Genomic DNA, 19275 nt, shown 5'->3' with positions numbered 1-19275 from the left:
CTGTCATATGCCCAAAGGACTCAATACCATATACTCTACAAATACTTACTTACCTATACTCATTGCTGTTCTGTTTACAATAGCTAGGAAACACAAATGACCCAAATGTCCTTCAACTGATGAATGGATAAGTGTCATGCATATACACTATGGAATACTATTCAGATGTCAAGAAAAATGAAATCATGAACTTTGCAGGTAAGTGAATAGAATTTAAAAAGATTATATTGAGTATGGTAACCCAGATCTAGAAAGACAAATACCACGCTTTCTCTCATCTAAGACTCATAGTTTCAAATCTTTAGATGTGAATGCATAGCTAATAACTGCAAGAAACCAGTAAAATAGGAAGATATTATGGACAGCAGGCAGTAGAGAGAAATAGCAGGCTACAGGTGATTTGATGTGAGGAAATGGGGGGGGGGGTACAAATAAGGAGGGTCAATAAAAAAGGAAAAGGGGAAAGGCAAATAACAATGTCTGAAAGAGTCCTAAGGTCTCGTAGTATTATCTATTTACCTAAAATTACAATGGAAAATATATAAATCTATGTGTATAAATATGCATACATAGTTCAATAATTTGTTCACACCAGGGATAACAAGGTCTCCCCCAAAAGCCACAGACTAACAAACCCCCCCCCCCAATACCAGGCATAAGACTCCTCCTTTCAAGCTATTGGTCAGTGGAGTCCAAGCGACTTCTAAAACATTATAGGCTATTCCTGCTGCCCTTGGTTGCATCAGAGGTTGAAGGTAAATCCCTACTGCTGAAGACACCATGTACTTATGACATAGAGCAGGACCTGATCAGAAAGTTTCATCCCTTCAGAACTAGCTTTATGTTATCAGAAGATGCTATGCAAGCTTCTGAGAGAGAGGGGCAACCAACAGTCCTACCCAGCTCTGATGCCTCTGATCCACAATGACCACGGCACAATGATCTTACACATGCAGTAGTGGCATGCACAACTTGGTGGTGACAAACAGCTTTCTAATTGGACTTAAAGGCTTACTCAACAAGAGGGAAATCATGCTTAGTACTGGAAACCCAGACAACTATTCAGGGCTAGTAAGGTCATGGATCTTGAAGAACCCACATGACTACATTACTTAACCGCATGATTCATAATACTCTAAATATGCATCCTTATACCCATAGCCCTCATCAGACAGGTTTCTTTGCATTAGAGAGAGACCATTACAGAAAACTACAATCAATCAAAATGCACAGAACAAGTGATCCTGTGGTTCCTAGCCCCAACAAATGTATCAGTTATATAAGTCATACACCCAAGGCTCAAGGAACATCAAGGAAGGTGGGGCATAAAGATTCTAAGAATCAGAGGAATAGGAAGTCTGCTGTGAGACTGCATCTCCTGGAAATGTCTGAGAAGCTATACACTCTAAGTCTTAATCAACATGGCTGCCTCAACAAGACCCGAATAAGACATGCTGACAGGGAAGGGGAAATCTTATAGGACACGATCTTAGACCAAGAGGCAACCGATGAAATCTGAGACCAGGAAAAATAGTCTTCCCCAGGGAAGAGGATCCCAATTTGATTTTCCAACATCAAATGATCAGCCCTGAAAACATATACATATAAGTAACAAGTAATAATAGAAACTGAACAGAACACACACACACACACACACACACACACACACTTGAAGAAAAAGAGGCTGAGAATTTGAGAGCAGGGAGTAGGTATATGAAAGGGTCTGGAAGGAAGGAAAGGAAGGGAGAAAATGTTGTAATTACATTTTAATTATTTTAAAAGAGATTAAATAAAATATTAACTAAATCTAGAAACTTCTAAACGGAATGTAAACTTCTAGAGTGGACTCTGAACTGAAAGGTAACAGTTAATGAGAGACATCTGAATAAAGTCTAGTTTTCTTACTTGTACTGTCTTAACGTTTACTAGTATATATTAGCATATGAGGTACTCAGACAGTGACATAGAAACCCTGAAAGCTCATGCTGTCGCTGAACTCTCAAATTTTAAGTTATTTCAAAGTAAGTTTTTGAAAATCTAGATAGAAATCACTTTAAACTCCACCTAACACTTAAAAGTTGTCACAAATCTGAAAATATTTCAGTGAAGTCTTAATTTGGAAAGATATATTAACTGGATGTTTAGTGTCACTTGATAATATGAAGCAGTGTTTAGTTAAGTAATGCTTATTTAAATGTTTTCTGCCCCAGCTCTCTAGATGGTTAAGAGCACTGGCTGCTATTCTAGAGGACCTGGGTTTCATTCCCAGAACCCATATTGCAATGAGATGCAATGAGAGATTGCCAGGCACTGGCAAGCTCTATTTTAATCACAATATTGACAGGAAAACATCTGTATCTTTCTTAACTATATATCATTTAACAAATATTTCCCTTTACCTAATTATCAAAACATATTAAGATAGTCTGCAGTGACAATTTTGGAATTTTGGTTTCTTTAAAAACACAGAAATATTACAAGAATGTATCATTTTAATCCCAGGTGTAAGGATGTGGGGCTGCTTTGGACGGTCAGCAGCAGCTGACTAAGATTTGCCTCATGCTCTAGCAGAGGCATGGTTTTGACAGCCACAGATAACTTGTGATGGTGACTGTGTGGCATTTGGAATTCTGGGAACTTATCAGAGGGTACATAAATGCAAGCCCAACCCGCTCTCTAGTTGTGGTTGGTGGTCAGTGGTCATTCAGGGAGACTGGTTGTGGTTTGTTAGAAGTCCTGCTCAAAGAAGAAACAAAGGGAAAGAAATTAGATTTGAGGATCTTTCTCCCTTTCCCCCTCTCCCCCTCTCTCCCTTCTTTCTCCCCTATCTAGTGATTGGGGGTGAAGCAAGGCAGGGGTTGAAGGGAGATAAAGAGTGAGAAAAAGAAGAACCCACTAACTGGCAAAGACCAGTTAAAATAGTCAGCTAAAGTTTACTGCTTTATAATTGTGGTTTCTGTTCTAAAAGAATAAAACAAGAAGCAGAGGAGTGGAATATACTACCAGGGAAAAGCAAAGTAAATGGTTCTGAAGGAAGATGAAGATAGCTAAAAAGCATTTAACTCAGAGATGTTGAAATGACTTCAGTTATAAAATGACAAATTTTCATAGAGATCTGCTAAGTCAGATAACACAGCACTGACAAATTTCCAACAGCTTAGAATTATTATAATCTTGGTTACAGAACAAGAAAAAAAAAAAAAAAAAAAAAAAGAAAGAAAGAAAAGAAAACCCAGATCATTTCACATTAAATTTTGTATTTACCACAAGAGAAACCAAGTAACAAATATTGTAACATTTATTTATAATGCTTACCTTGCCCTGACAAGAGTTAACTGGACCCTTAGCTACGACACCTTGAATTACACAATTTGGGCCTTTGGTTATTTCTTCATAATGTAAAGACAGACCACTAGAAAAAAAGAACAGATTATTTTAAATTCCCTTGCACCATCTATAAAATCTGCGTATGTGCGACTAGTATGTTTAATTCATGTTTCTAATAAAAATGTAATTTGATTTTAAATAAGTTGAAATAAAGAAAATTCCTAAGAAAACGATCTTTTTCCCCCTTGAGTCAGAGATTCTCTTATACAGCCAACTTTGCCTCAAATTCATAATCCTCCCACCTCAGCCTCCCCAGAACTGTAATTACAGATGTGTTCTATTCTACTTAGCTGTAAAAATTTCTATTATAGAAAAAAAATATATCCAAGCAAACATTGTAAGTGGTACTGATGAGGTAAATGCTGGAAGTAATACCACATATTGTCATAAAAGAAAGAAACCACATGTGTTGAGTTAGTCAAGACACAAGGAATGAGGTGAGACAAGCTATATGTCAACTTAAACATAGCACGCCTGCCATTGTGCAACCATGCCTACAGTGAAACCCAAGGCCTTGCCATATCTGGTTAGGACCAACAGGGCTAAGTGCTAATTATTCTTTGCTTCACTGTAACAGATTCTCCCAAGCACTGGTGTTGTAGAGGTTGGCTTTTCTGTTATGCATCTAGTACATAACAGTAGTCCATGGCAGTATTATTAAAACAAACAAGAAAAAAAACCCAAAGGAAACAAAAAAAAAAAAGGTGTAAAAGAAAAGATATAAGCAAAAAGTATACCCTAGTCTAGAACAGACCCCTATCAAGCACCCCTGGGGTCTACCTCAGCTTCCTTTCATTAGGCTGGTCTATAAGAGTGTGACCCAGTGAGAATATCAATAAGCAACCCTTGACTATGTATCACTCAGACTCTCACTGTTGATACAATAAGAAAAAACCCAAAGGAAGACCACAGCACACATCTAAGAGAAGAAATATCCAATCACACCAGGTTCACACGGTGGACTCATGTTATCCTCATCCTTTCTAGGGATCACTTCAAATCTTTGCTCAGTAAAACTGTAGGTGATCTCTGCAGCCTTGTAGGGTTGTGGAGATAAACTTGGTGGAGGGAAAGTGGCTTGGAGAGCCAGATGCCACAGGCTTCTGCAACTCCTCGAAGAGTCCTGATTCACTGTGTACAGTGTAAAGATCTGCTAAGGCTCCCAGCACACCAGTAAGAAAACACAAAGGACCCCAGGGCGGTGGCTGATTCCTGTCTTCAGAGAAATCTCCCTGGGGATTGGACCTTCCCCTACTGGCTTATGGACAGGCAGATGAATCAGGTTTGGCTAAACAACAGAGGTTGTACCCTGATTTGCTCTTGAATACATAAACATACCCTAACTGGCTAAAAGCCTATATATACGCTTATGCAATAAACAATAAAGTTCTACCTGCCCTCTGAGCTGCTTTCCAGAGTCTGAGTCCCAAACAGCTTCGTCTCCACCTTCCCCTCACTTCCTGGTCCCTGTCCCCACACTACCTAAGAGACAGAATGGCATCAAGGGAAGGTGGTGTTCATGTTGGTGGAAGCTAAGTCTCTTTTCTATTGCTATGTACAAGTAATGCCTAGGGAATCTGTGACCCTCAGGTAAAGAGAAAAAGGTAAATAGTTCATCATAAGCTAAAAACCAGCCCTATCTTTTTCTCAAGAACAGGATGCAAGTGTTTGCAGGTATTGTCTGAACAGTCAGACTTAAAATGACATGAAGACCTCAACAGCCTTTGACTTTACAACTCAGCAACACTTTTCATTTCAATTTACTCTAACAAAGTAAGTGTTCTCATGAACAACAACAACAACAACAAAAAAAAAAACCATCAAGACTTGTTCAACATTGCAGAAAGAGATGAAGAGGGAAAAAAAAGCATAACAACAATTTAAATGTATTCATTATATGTGTGATATATGTGCACACTGTACTTCATGGTGCAACAACTAGGTTGCTGTTCTGAACTTGTAAAAGGTCAGCATTAGGACTGACAGATGTTCCAGACGGGGGCTCAGCTGGTATGTTATTAAAGTACTTCCTGTCCTAACTCTTAAACCACTGAGGCAACATGAAGTAACTTGATGTTTACTAATCGATTATTGTTCTGTCTCCCTGCCTTTACAAGAAACAACTGTATTTATTGACTGTTTTAATAGTTCATTTTATTTTTTAATTCTCTCTGCATGGGTTGTTATGCACGTGAGAGCAGGTGCTTGAGGACGGCCAAGACGTCAGGGTCTCCTCTGAGTAAGCTCTGGTGGTTGTGGGCTAGCCCAACCTGGGTGCTTCCACTGAAATCTGACCCTCTATAATACATGTGCTTAATTGCCGAGTCTTCTCTCTAGCCCAAAGGGTTGCTTTAAGTGATCACTGTGGACAGGTGGCTCAGTAGATAAGGATACTGGCCACCAAGCTGAAGCTGTGAGTGAGTCACTGGCATGACCTCTGACCTTCACATACATCAACAACTTAGTCTCTCCTTGGCTACTAGATTTTTAGCATGTGTGACTCTTTTGATCTTTACCCTATTCTGTTGGTGCAGAAGCCTATCTAAAACAATGGCTTCTTGTAATATATTTAACAAAACCAACATTAAAGCTGCAAAGTAATATACAAAGTAGCTCTGGTGAGATGCTGAGGTCTGCTTTTGCTGCCTTTTTAGGTCTCCCTCACATGAAAAAAAAAGTTTTACTACTAAAACAAATACAAAGAAAAGGTAAATGTAAGAAGAGACAAAGTCAACAAAAAACAAAACTCAGGCCAAGAGGAAACTTAATTCATAGTTTCAACAAAGAAAAAAAAGCAAAATATCAAATGTGTCACAGATACTACCCTCAAACTGATAATACCCGCAGATCTTCAGATCCTAGGTCTCCACTCTCCAATACTAACAGATATCTTAGCATTTCCTTTAGAACAGAGGAAAAGAAAAGAGCACTGAACTGAGGCACAAGGCAAGCTAACAGTGGGTAAGAAGAGAAAGAACACTGAAGTCTCTAAAAGGCACAGCCCCAAATCAAAGCACATAGGGACGGAGACCCCTTCATCCTCCATTCCCACCCCAGGCCTGTTCCTTTACTAGTCAGGAACCAGTGTTAGGCGCTGTAAGGAAAAGGACAGAAAATTATTCTCTAAGGAAACTACCATGTCTAAGGACTGCACTGCTCACCACATACACCTAGTCTCCCAAGTTTATATCCAAGTCACAATCAGATTCTTTGAGCCCACATTGATTCTTGGAGTAGACATGTGCTTAACCAGCAGAAAGTAAGCCATTAGTAGAAGAAATAAAATACAAAGGCTTCCAACTGCTCCCCGAAGTCTGGTACTATGACCACTGTTAAGATGATTCCCAGGACAGCATTGGTTACAAGTTGTAAGTGTGTGTGCCCTTTGTCTGGTGTCTTTACTGTGCAGGTCACAGACCTGCTGACGTGTACTTTACGGAGCTGGGTTGTATTGCCTACGGAACTTGCCAAGGCATTCACTTTCCCCTCTGTCTGCTTAAAGCTCCCCTGAGGTGACTCCACCCCTCCCACTGTTGTGTAGCTCTATATGTTAGGGTCATTTAGTTCTCTGTTCATTCTGACTTCTCTTGCTCTGCCTACTCTTCACTGTACTTCAATGCCTTCCCAGAGTAGCCAGCTACTGTGGAAGCTTCCTGGAGTTCCACACCTAATGTTTTGTTTTAAACAAGCAGAGAACCATTAAAGTTATGGTTATCACTAATCCACCATTTCCAACAAAATCATTTGAAAGGCATATATTTAAAAAAATACCAAAACAACAAAAACCACCAGAGTCAGATTTTTTTTCCCTGACTTTGAAAATTTCCTTAGCAGGTTGCCTGCAATCACATGATGACTTAAACATTTATTCAATAATAGAACATTTCATTTGCATCTATCTTTGTTTTCTGGAATGGAGAGAGGATTTGGGTGCAATTCGCTTTCCTGACCATGCAATACAGAAGAGAGAATAAAGGAACCTTACATATGAAGCTGAAAGAAGAGTGAGAGAGTAACAATTATAAAAACAAAGGATAATCAGCTAGGCATGGTAGTGCATACTTGTAGTCTTAATACTCAGGATGCAGATGCAGGAGGATTGCCCCAAGTTCAAGAATAAACTGATCTACATAGTGAGTTCCAGGTCAACCAACCATATAACAAGACTATTTCAAAAAAAGAAAAGAAAACAGTGTCTTCCATGTTCAAACACAAGCTCAGTTACCTGAATTACCTGGGTGTGGGGAATGGAACTCAGGTTCTTGAGCTTACAAGGCAAGTAGTTATTGGCTGAACCATCCTCTAGACCTCTGCTATTATCCCCAAGCAAACAGCAGCAACTAACAGAACTGCTGTAGAATAACCATGCTTGAAAAAAGGAAATGGAGTAAGACCCTAATGGCTTCAACAGTATACCTAATAAATATACTTCCTCAACACAATTTATATACGACATTGTAGTCTCAGAGGATGGCCTGGGGCCAAATAAATCCCCTGGAATCATAATACCAACGCTAAATTTATATAATTTACACATGAAGAAGCAAATACTTAGCAACACAAAAACACAATACAAATAAATCCTTCAATTACCTTGCTTCAAGCACTGGCTCAATATCAGATAACAGTTGGGTGGTGTGACCAAATTCATCCTGTAACTCCAGAGGAATATTAAATGGAACTCCAACACGAAAAGGAGAATCCAGAAGACCAAACGAAAACTTTTCTGGCTTGCCCTCTTTAACAAAACAAATGGGAAAAGAAATTAATTACCTAGTAATTTATCTAATTTACAAAACTCTAATTTATTTAATAATTTATTGAAGGTCAGAAATAAATCCATTTATGAGAAAAATAATGAAGACGGCATTTTAAATCTGTGCAAGGACTGGAAGATGGCTCAGTAGTCAAGCACCTCACTGCTCTTGCAGAGGACCCAAGTCTATTCCCAAGACAAGTAGCTCACAATGCTTCAGGGTATCTAGTGCCCTCTCCTGGCCTCCGTGGGCACTTCTATACATACCCACATACTGATATATAATTAAAATAAAACAAACGCTTTGAAAAATCTGTGCAAAAATTTAACTAGTGCCATCAGCCAAAATGTGGATATCAGTATAGAAATCAAAGTATTTAATTTTACTCATATTATTATCATTGAAACAGTCTCACTATGTAGGCTGCCCTTAAACTTGTGGCAATCCTCCAATCTAACTTCCAAAGGCAAGATTATAGATAGGTATATAACGTCATGTCAAACCTAAAATTGTTTTTAAGCTGACAACTATAAGACGATAATGAAGGGTGCCTATGTCCTTAATAAAGAATTTCTAAGATAAAACACAGTTTTCATAAACTATAAATGGATTTGATGAGTTTACAACAAGAAAATAACGGAAAATAGCTGTAATACACACACAATAAGACACTAAAATCCAAGGGGAAAATGATCTATTCATATGGTCTCAATTATTTAGTATAAACACATATACACATTCCTGTGTGTACATAGTCACACAGTGTTGGGAACCAATTCGGCCTTGATTATAGTCTATTACTGAGCTTCCATACTATCCATGGGCCATCTATTCTTACTATTCGTGTGATCTCTAGGCTACTAGTTTCAAGTGTCCCTTGGAATTAACTGGAAAAATTATGAATCTATCCTTAAACATGCTAAATCAGAAACTGTTTATAGCCAGGTCTACTGACACAGATATTCAGGCAGCTGTCTAGCTAGGATAATTCAAGATTAGCTCCGGCACCTTATTGAAATCCTATCTAAAAATGAAGATCACTGGAGATATCTGGTGAGGGCTTGCCAAACATCCATGAGCCATAGATTCAATGCACAGTACAAACAAACATACATGAAGATATTCTTAAAGTGACACCCAGGAGGCTGTGCTTTAATAAGCCTGTCAAAGTAGTTCAGTTACAAACTCAAATTTGAGAAGCACAACTTCAAACTAATAAAATAAGCACTGTGAAGAAAAAAGCTTTCAGATGATACACAGTGGGCTAGAACAGAAGCAGCTCATACCTTAAAAGTTGGACAAATTGCTTAACCACTAATTTTGCTATGTAAATACTGAGGTCAGATGAAATTAGCTTGAAGAAAATGAATTTTCTGTCTATTGTTGAGTTGTATACATAGCTTTTGAGATTTCTTGGAATGAACCCTAAAGAAACTAACAACAACAAAAAGCTTTTTTTTTTTTTAGTCAAAAAAAATTAGAACCTAAATGGTTCAACAGAGAACTGTTTAAAATATAACAAATCTACACCATGAAGTAGATGTCCAGAACAAGAATTAATTTTAACAAATACAACCTTGGGGCTGGAGAGATGGTTCAGTGGTTAAGGTGAGGTCCCAGGTTCAATTCTCAGCACCAACATGGGTGCTCACAACCACCTGTCACTCCAGATACAAGGCTTCTGAGCTTGCTTTTGGCCTCCATGGGCACCAGGCATAATACACGCAGGAGAAACACCCATATATATTAAGTAATTAGGAAAAAATAAGTCATCTATTGGTCCTTCTGATTTAAAAAAAAAAAAAAAAGCGTGCCACTCAAACTTCTTTAAAAAAAAAAAAACCTTATAATAATGATACTACAGATTTTATGAAACCTAAATCTACAAAACAAACAAGAAAAAAAAAAACAAACCACTAGTAAAAACCATGACCGCTGAAGACCATATGCTCAAATGTGACTGAGCATGAGTGGACTAGGCTAAGATCATTAAATCCTTAAATGTCCACAAAATCACACAGCAGTATATTCAAGCTCTAATGAAACTGGAACACAACTGAAAGAGTTGGCGAAATTGGCCTAAGTTCCCCCAAATCACTGTTCCTCAGCAGAGAACTGTTACATGTCTTCCTCATCCCCAGTAAAAGATGACGGGCCTGTTCTCTGTGGACGTGTGAAACTGACTATGCAAGTGAGGAGAAACACCATCAAGAAAAGAACTACTATTATTAATAGCCCCAGAGAACAAAAGTATTCAATCCATGGAATGGGAAGATAATGCTTTAAAAAAGGAGTAACACAGAATGACTGAACGAGATGAAAAAACTCAATATTAAGCAGAGAAATGTTAAAGCTATCTCAAGTAATACACAAACAAATAAAAATAAATAAAAGCAAGAGATGAGAAGAAGAAAAAGTTAATTTGTGTAACAGCCTGGAAATCCAGTATTTTCATGTTAGATAGAAAATAGAAAATCAAGTATTTCAAGGAAAATAAAACAGATGTTTCAAAACTAAAGTGTATAAACTACACAGCAGCTGATAAAAATGAATCTATAATCATGAAACTCAGAATTTCAGAAACTGAGGAAAAATGTTCCCAGACACCTGAAACTACCCAAAGATTTAAGAATCAGAATGGCTGTAGACTAATACAAAGGATAAAACTAATTAAATAAAAATTTCAAAAGATGTCTTCAGAATTAAGAAAGAACAGAAATGACTAGGTATTTTTATAACCATTTATAAATCAAGATGTTTATTAAATTATGTGTCTTTTATTGAATTATAGAAGTACTTCCCCTTGATTTAAAATGGTACCATCAGTAGATTGAAATGCAATGTTTTTCTTACCTTTAACAGAAAATTTAATTGCTTTAGATGGTAGCGATCTTCCTGCATAGGTGTCTGCATTACTTTCATTCAATACCACTTGTAATTTCAATGTGTAATTACCCAGTTTCTGAATATTTTCTGGATAAGTGAAGAAAAATTAAAAACCGTGTCAGCATATACTGATTTATACTTTTCTTTTTCAGGTATATGGGGACCTCACAAGACTGCCTCGCCTGTTCTTAAACCAGCACACTCGAGTGGTTCTCATGGCCAAGCTCCCTGAGAACCTACTGCAGATAGGAGCCAGGATGAGGGGTGGGCGCTGTTTGTAGTGGCGATGGGCTCAAACCCAGGGCCTCAGCCATGGCAGGCAAGCATGGCGGTAGGGGTGGAGAGATGGCTCAGCACTTGATACCACTGTTGCTCTTACAGAAGAACCAGGTTTGGTTCAAAACCATCCATAGCTTCAGTCTCAGGGGATTTGATGCTACTCCTCTGGCCTCCTCTGGCCCTAGGCATGCACAGTATATATGTACATACATGCAGATAAAACACATAAAAACTATTTAATCTAAAAAATAAGGATAAAACTTGGAGTAACTCACCCATTTTTTTAAACCAGTAAGGCCATTTCCCTCCATGCTGGCTGATATGGGAAATGATTTCTTTATTTCCACTTGAAGCTGGGAAAAAGAAAACAGAAATGCTGCCTTGAAAAACTGAATATAAAATAAATAATGAGGTGCCACAGTAGTATCAAATACGGTTATATTCATTTGCTGCTTTGAACCTTCAAACTATGTAATACTATCTTATGCAAATGAGCAAAACCAGTGGAAGCTTGTGTTATTTAGCTCATTACAAGTGCTTTCATTTGAAGAGTGAAGTAATGGGTCAGAAGAAAGTACCTCTAAAGTACGATACATAGGCCGTATGTGTATCTTATGTCTGGGATATGTGTCCAGAAGCACTGATGGATCACATGGTTCCTATTTTTGGCTTTTTGAAACACTTGCACACTTACTTCCACAAGCCGTGTGCTAGTTTACAGTCCCAGCAGTGAATATGGGCTTGTCCTTTTTCACATGCTCACCAGCATAAATGGTATTTCTTTTCTTGATGATAGCCACTTTGCCATGACATACATTGTCAATATATGTTAATTTGCATTTCCCTGGTGGCTAAGAATTAGAACACTTCAGAATACTGGTCATTTGTTTTCCTTCTTTTGAGAACTCTATATTCTGCTCCTTAGTGTATTTTTGTGTGTGTGCTTTTACTGCTTGGTTTTCTGAATCCAAGTTATACTCTAGATAGTGACCCTACTGGATGTGTGCCTGGCAGATTCTCTCTTATTTTGTAGACCAACTCTTCACGAGACCGCTTTTGCTGTATGGAAGCTTGTCCATACCATTGGGGCCCATCTGTGGACTGTCAGCCTCACTTTCTAAGTGCCTAAACCGTGTGAGGTGGGTTTCTATGTAGAGTGAGACATAAGGATTTCACTGTGTGCTTCTATAGGCAGACAGCCAGTTTGCCCAGCACCATTTGTAAAAGAGGCAATCTTTCTGAGGAAACAATTATTTTTGGCATTTTTACAAAAAAAAAAAAAAAAATGTCTAGCTCTTATATTCTGTTCCATTGATCTGCAAGTGTTTTTGTGCCAGTATCTTGCTGTTTTTATTATTATTTGTTTAGAGACAGGGTCTCTCTATGTAGCCTTGCCTGTCATGGAACTCATCATATAGACTAGGCTGGCCTCAACTCACAGAAATCTGCTTGCCCTTGCCCTTGCCCCTGCCCCTGCCCCTGCCCCCGCCCCTGCCCCGCCCCTGCCCCTGCCCTTACCCCTGCCCTTACCCCTGCCCTTGCCTCTGCTTCTGCCCCTGCCCATGCCCTTACCTCTGCCCCTGGCTCTGCCCTTGCCTCTGCCTCTGCCCCTGCCCCGCCTCTGCCCCGCCCCTGCCCCGCCCCTGCCCCTGCCCTTACCTCTGCCCCTGCCTCTGCCCTTGCCTCTGCCTCTGCCTCTGCCCCTGCCCCTACCTCTGCCCCTGGCTCTGCCCTTGCCTCTGCCTCTGCCCCTGCCCCGCCTCTGCCCCGCCCCTGCCCCTGCCCTTACCTCTGCCCCTGCCCCTGCCCCTGCCCCTGCCTCTGCCCCGCCTCTGCCCCTGCCCCTGCCCCTGCCCCGCCTCTGCCCTTGCCCCTGCCCCTGCCCCTGCCCTGCCCCTGCCTCTGAACATCTCATCCACTGGATGAAAGGCACAAACCACATGCCCAGCCAGTCCTACTCTTGATCAGAGTTGCTTTCCGTGTTTCCAATTAAATTTTCAGATATCCTTCTGTGTTTGTTGAAGAACAGCATTGGTATTTTTCTGGATAGTACGAATCTACAGAGTGCTTTGGTAAGATATCCCTTTTCACAGTACTGAAACTTCCAATCCATGAGCACAGCAGTTCTTTCCTTCTTTCAATGTGTTCTTCAACTTCACTCTTGAAAAACTTTTGACTTGATTAGGTTTGACTCAAGGTACTGATTTTAAGGGAACTCATGGACGGGACGCTCTCTCCCTGACTTCCTCCTGAGCCTGTGTGTCATCACTGAGACACACGGGCTCCTGTCACGCTGACTTCTTATCCTCTCATTTACTGAGTGATCATCACTTCTAATCTTCTAGTCGAGTTCTTAGACTTTCTTTTGAGTAAAATAATTACCACCTGCACAAAAGGGACACTCCTCTTTGTCTATCTGTACCCCTTTCATTTCTCTTGTCACACCTGAGGTAGCTAAGGCTTCCAGCATGCTGATTAAGGGCGAAAAGAAGGGAGTATCTTTATCTTGTTCCTGATTCTAGTGGAACCACCTTGACTTCTTTCACATTTAATATAATACAATGGGCTGGAGATGGTTCAGCAGTTAGGAGCCTGTTCTGTCTTTGTAAAGGACTAGAATTCAAATCCCAACACCCACAATGTGAGGTTCATAATTCCTTGTAATTCCAGCTCCAGGATTCAAAACCCTCTTTTGGCATCCCCAGGCAGACACACACACTCACTCAGAAACACACAGAGGCACATAAATAAAAATTAAGTCTTTTAAAAATAATATAATGTTGGCTCTTAGTATACTAAATATAGACTTTACTAGGTTGAGATATGTTTCTTCTTTTTAAGTTTCTTCAGGGCTTTTCTAGAATAAAATAATATTGGATTGTTAATAATCTTTTGTAATTTGTTAATATGATCACCTATTTCCTACCCTTAAACCTATTTATATGATATATTAAATTTATTGATTTGTATATGTTGAATAATCCAGGTACCACTGAAATAAAATCTATTTGATCATGATTAATGATCTTTTTATGTTTTCTTAAATTTAGTCAACAAATTCTGCTGAAAATTTTCACATGTCTGTCTACTGGGAAGATTTGTCTATAATTTTCTTTTTCTGTTGTGTCTTTATCCAGTTTTGGTATCAGAGTAATATTGGATTTGTAAAAACAATTTGGCAGTGTGGCTTCTTTTCCTGATACATTAAATAATTTGAGAAGTAATTGATGCTTTTCTTTTAAGGTCTGGTGAAATTTATCAGTGAATCCATCTGAGCCTAGAATTATGAATCAGAAATTCTTTTCTACCCTTTAAAGCAGAATTTAAATTTTACAGGGTCAGGCACAGTCAGTCACACATGCCTGTAATCCCAGCATTTAAGAGGCAGAGGCAGATGGATTTCTGTGAGGGAGGGTAACCTACCCAAGTAGGGCTACAAAGTTAATACCCAGTCACAAACAACAACAGATCCAAGCTGTACCTGCACAGAAGTCACTAAAGAGAGCTTCTCAGACTATACAACCAGCTACAGCAAGCTCTATACCTCACTGCCAATGAGAAAAGAAGTGAGAGACTGAATCAGGCCAAGGATCAAGAACGTGTGTAAGAGGGCTCTAGGCTATTCTACAATACGTGTTCAATACATCAAACTCTACACATTACAACTCTTCCTCCTCCTCTTTCTCCTCTTCTTCCTCCTCCTCCTCCTCCCTTCGCTCACTGAGCATTATTATGGAGCACTAATTGACTGTAGTTTGAAATTTAAAGAAATACAACAAAAATAAATCAAGCCTAGCCTGTATACTGCCTCTCACATACATTTTAAGCAATATTTTAGGAAGAATGATTACTCAGAATAAAAAGATATATCATTTTACAATAACTCAAGCAAAGAACATAATGAAGCTGTTACAAGAGAGATGAAAGGTGAGTTTAATAGTCAAAGCAGTTAAGTGAACCATCTTACCAGTACTAAAAGCAGGACACTTAGACATGTGGTTCTTTATTTAATATTTAAGAAATATGGATTACCTCTGAAATACTGATTCTTGCCTTATGAAACAGAAACAACTAACATGAGTCCAATTAAACTTCCTAGATAATATCTAATTTACAGAAAATAAAAATAGTAGAACAAATGAAATGACATTACTAACACTGTGGTAAAGTGAAAAGCAATGCAGTGTCATAGGCACCCACAGAGCCTGTCATTAAGACCCCATCCTAAAGCCAAATAAAATAAAACCCACAGAGTTAGCTGTGCTCTGAAGGGCAGCTACCCACGAGCTGCAGGGATTCTACACTCAACACCCACACTAGAAGTGGTTTTATGCGACCACCTCTGTGGGGAGCACATACAAAGTTTAATTTGCTCCAGTCTCTTTTATAAAATGAGATACCATTTTATAAACGTAGGCACGATTTCCCATACAAGTCTTATTCTTTGCTTGTTTGTTTGTTGTTTGTTTTTAGACAGATGTCAAAATGTAGCCCAGGCTAATCTGGAACTCATTATATTGGCCAAGGTGGCCTCAAACTTGTAATTCTTCTGTCTCAGCTTCTCAAGTGCTGAGACTGCCAGAATAAACAAGCATAGTGGGTTTGTCCATATACTTTAACTCATTCTTAGAGTACCTGCGATCCTCATACAACATAAATAGTGCATAAACACTTTATACCGTATTGTGCAAAACACAATGACAAGGGAAAAATAGGATGTTCAGTACAAATACAATTTTCCTTCCGAATATTTTTTATCCTGTGGAAGTACAGACAGTCCAGTGGGTAAAAATACTTCTAAGTATCAGGACTGAGTTTGAATCGCTAGCACCCATGTCAAAAGCAAAGCACACATACAAAGCACTGAGTATGGACAGGTAAATCCTAAGGGCTGGCTGAAATGACAAACTTCTCCAATGAGAGGCCTGTCTCAAGGCAATATGGAGACAGACAGACAGACAGACAGACAGACACACACACACACACACCCCTACATATCCTTCTTACTCTTAGTTGGTTAAATAAGCTGATATGAAAGTAGATGAAAAATGTAACCTGACAGTTGGGTAAAATGACACAACACTGCTGTGTAGTTAGCCAGCCGCTCACTACAGCAGAGTTAGCTGTGCTCTGAGGGGCAGCTACCCACGAGCTGCAGGGGAGTCTGAGACTCAACACCAACACTAGTAGTGGTTTTATGCGACCACCTCTGTGGGGAACACATAGCTTTGGCTGACTTCTTGTTTGTGATTAATCATGAATGAGTCTGCTGACATTAGTCTTTTAGTTAAGACATGCATTATATTCTGCCAAGTCCCTCTGCTTACACATACGTCTTACACATAAGCCTGAAGAAAGTGGCCTTGGTCAAACATAGAAACTGAGTACCATAAACCTGCCATGCAAGCATTTGTGGTTATTGTTTAACTTCCTAGAACTCGTCATGCTTTGTGTTGTTTGTCTCTGGAGGATACTGAGAGAATATACTTTTTTTTTAAAAAAAAGGTTTATTCATTTTTTTATAAGTATCCTATAGCTGTCTTCAGACACCCCATAAGAGGGTATCAGATCTCATTACAGATGGTTGTGAGCCACCATGTGGTTGCTGGGATTTGAACTCAGGACCTCTGGAAGAGCAGTCAGTGCTCTTAACTGCTGACCTATCTCTCCAGCCTGAGAATATACTTGTTGTGTGGTATTTACTGTTAGCCCTCCTGAACTCTAATCTCTTTGACTCTTTCCAATCCTCACTCCCCCAGTTGTGGTTTTCCCATTGACTGACTGGCAGTTGGCGCCCAATATGGGGGCTTGACGACAGGGGTGGGAGTGGGGGTGGGGAGAACACAGTGAAGAATACACCTGAAGTGGAGCCTTCGGAAAAGTGAAAGTGTTGGAGGCTTTGGATACGAGCAAATGTCTTAAGTGTATATTTTAATAATTGTCTCTGTTAGCTTGTGGCTTTGCTTTCCATGGTATTGTGTAGTATAAAAAGGCTAAGAAAACAGAGCTCAAGCACTCACTGCTGGCATGGTATTGGCCTGCAGCCCTCCCATATCTGTCTCTTGCTTCTCCTTTCTGCCTTTTCTATCTTTAATCCTCGCTTCCCCCTCAGAGGATGTTCGATTTGTGCTGGCAGGAAGGTACAAGTGGCACCAGAACAGCCTTGTTCTAAAAAAAAGTCCTAGGTTTTATCAAATCACTCTCCTTTTTTGACTTCCTGGAAATGTACTCCAAATTCCTAGAAAAACTCATAGGGATTTACAGATTAGATTTCTTTTTTCAAGCAATAAAAAATTCCTTATTCCTTGAGTTCTCGGCACTTAGCCATTCCTTAGTTGGGTTGCCCCACCTGATTTTTTGGAAGAGTACATCTTAATTTCTATTTTGTAACTTTAACCAAATTCTCTGTATTAACTATATTAAAGACATGAAAAATTAAAAACATTCCTTTTTTTCTTACATATTCACAAAGGCCCGAGTTAGTCGACATACGTACTGTGTAGAATAACTTTAAGTTCGACCAGCAGCTTCTTCGACCCTCCATGACTTGTTCCTGGGAGCTTCTGCATCGCTTCCCCTTTTTTGTTTAGAATTTCAATTCTTAACGCACCTGAGAGACCAAATGAAAAGACAGGGTGTCATCCTTACCCACTGAGAATCTGGAAGCTCCTCGTGCTACACTTCAGTACTTTACAGTTTTCTATATATTAGAAGTGGACAATTAAAAAAAATAGACAAAACCAATGGGAGGGGATATTAGAAAACAACATACCGATTGGCGTTCCAGCAGGTCTAACTTCATTTGGCAATAATTCATCTCCTTCAGGCCAAGTTATAGACAATCTATCAGGGAGCCTATTATAAAATGAGCATATTAATGTTTTGTGAATTCAGTTAATGACAACATTAGCTAAAAATATGCAAACCACCAGACTATTAGGTACTATTGATAGATTCTGAAAAGTTAGGCCTACTCTTGCTTTGCCTAATAAAAAGCCAAAGTAAGACTCTTGATATTAACACTTCGATATGTTTCTCTTGATTTATAGTATAAAATAACTTTTAAAGACAAAGTAAAGTTTTCTATTCAGAAATTAAATAGCATTATTACCTTAATTCAAAAATAGAAATTTAATCTATTTAATTTTCTTTCCTTTTTTTTTGTTTGTTTGTTTGATTTTACAGTGCTGGTGGTAGGGCCCTCTCTACATTAACACATGCTGTCCTAAAACTCAGGCAGCCCTCAATGTCCTGCCTCAGTCTCCTGAGGGACCATCTGCTAGAATCTTACTGGCTTACTTTTTAACTGTTCTTTACTTCTTAGAAAGTGCTAGTTTCCTCTAGCTAAGCTACACAAAATTATTCTAAATGCCTCTGTCAAGGTATAAATAGGTGTGACACTTTAGACCACGTTTTTATCTCTTCCTACAAATCTAGGTTCCTGTCTAATATTTAACGTCAAAGAGTTTACCTCAGGGCACATGACACATACAAAAATACTGAACAGCACTACAATCTTAGATTAAAATAATGTTTTAAAAGATTTTCTTTGAGACAGGATATCACTAGGTATGACTGGTTGGCCTGGAACTGGCTACATAGCCCAGGCTGGCCTCGAACTCCAGAGACTGGTCTGCCTTTGACTCCCCTATGTGTTATTATGCCCATCCCAATTCTTAACATTGTTTAGGCTTGTATCTTGAAATTCAACTTACCGTGCCATTTCATCTTCTACATATTTTCTAATTGTTTTCTCAGCTACTGTCCTGTCCAGCTTTGCAATGGGCACAGTTTTTATTTCATCATACAGCGCCTGGGGTTCCTGAACAAAAATTTACACCAACATTGCAAATGAAACAATTTAAACCTAGTTACCAAGCTAGGTTGCTTAGTGACTAAATAATCTAATCCGTTTATTTCTTCATCAATTTCATCCTAATTAAGTATGCAAATGAGAGTTAACTAT

At 39.0% G+C, this 19275-nt stretch overlaps 1 protein-coding gene across 1 annotated transcript in view; it reads right to left on the bottom strand.

Annotated features, from left to right (window-relative positions):
• Smchd1 (structural maintenance of chromosomes flexible hinge domain containing 1) overlaps positions 1-19275 on the bottom strand; it is a 113714-nt gene that overhangs the window by 53889 nt on the left and 40550 nt on the right. The window contains exons 15-21 of the mRNA XM_034484004.2: positions 19025-19131; positions 18082-18164; positions 17806-17919; positions 11585-11662; positions 10998-11117; positions 7981-8125; positions 3316-3412 (exon numbers count right to left, since the gene is read on the bottom strand). Coding sequence (XP_034339895.1) covers positions 3316-3412; positions 7981-8125; positions 10998-11117; positions 11585-11662; positions 17806-17919; positions 18082-18164; positions 19025-19131 — 744 coding nt within the window. The remainder of the gene's footprint in view (positions 1-3315; positions 3413-7980; positions 8126-10997; positions 11118-11584; positions 11663-17805; positions 17920-18081; positions 18165-19024; positions 19132-19275) is intronic.

The sequence above is a fragment of the Arvicanthis niloticus genome, chromosome 21, assembly GCF_011762505.2.
Source record: "Arvicanthis niloticus isolate mArvNil1 chromosome 21, mArvNil1.pat.X, whole genome shotgun sequence".
NCBI lineage: Eukaryota > Metazoa > Chordata > Mammalia > Rodentia > Muridae > Arvicanthis > Arvicanthis niloticus.
The sequence above is the reverse complement of the archived record's forward strand: the minus strand, read 5'-3'. Positions and strand labels throughout refer to the sequence as shown.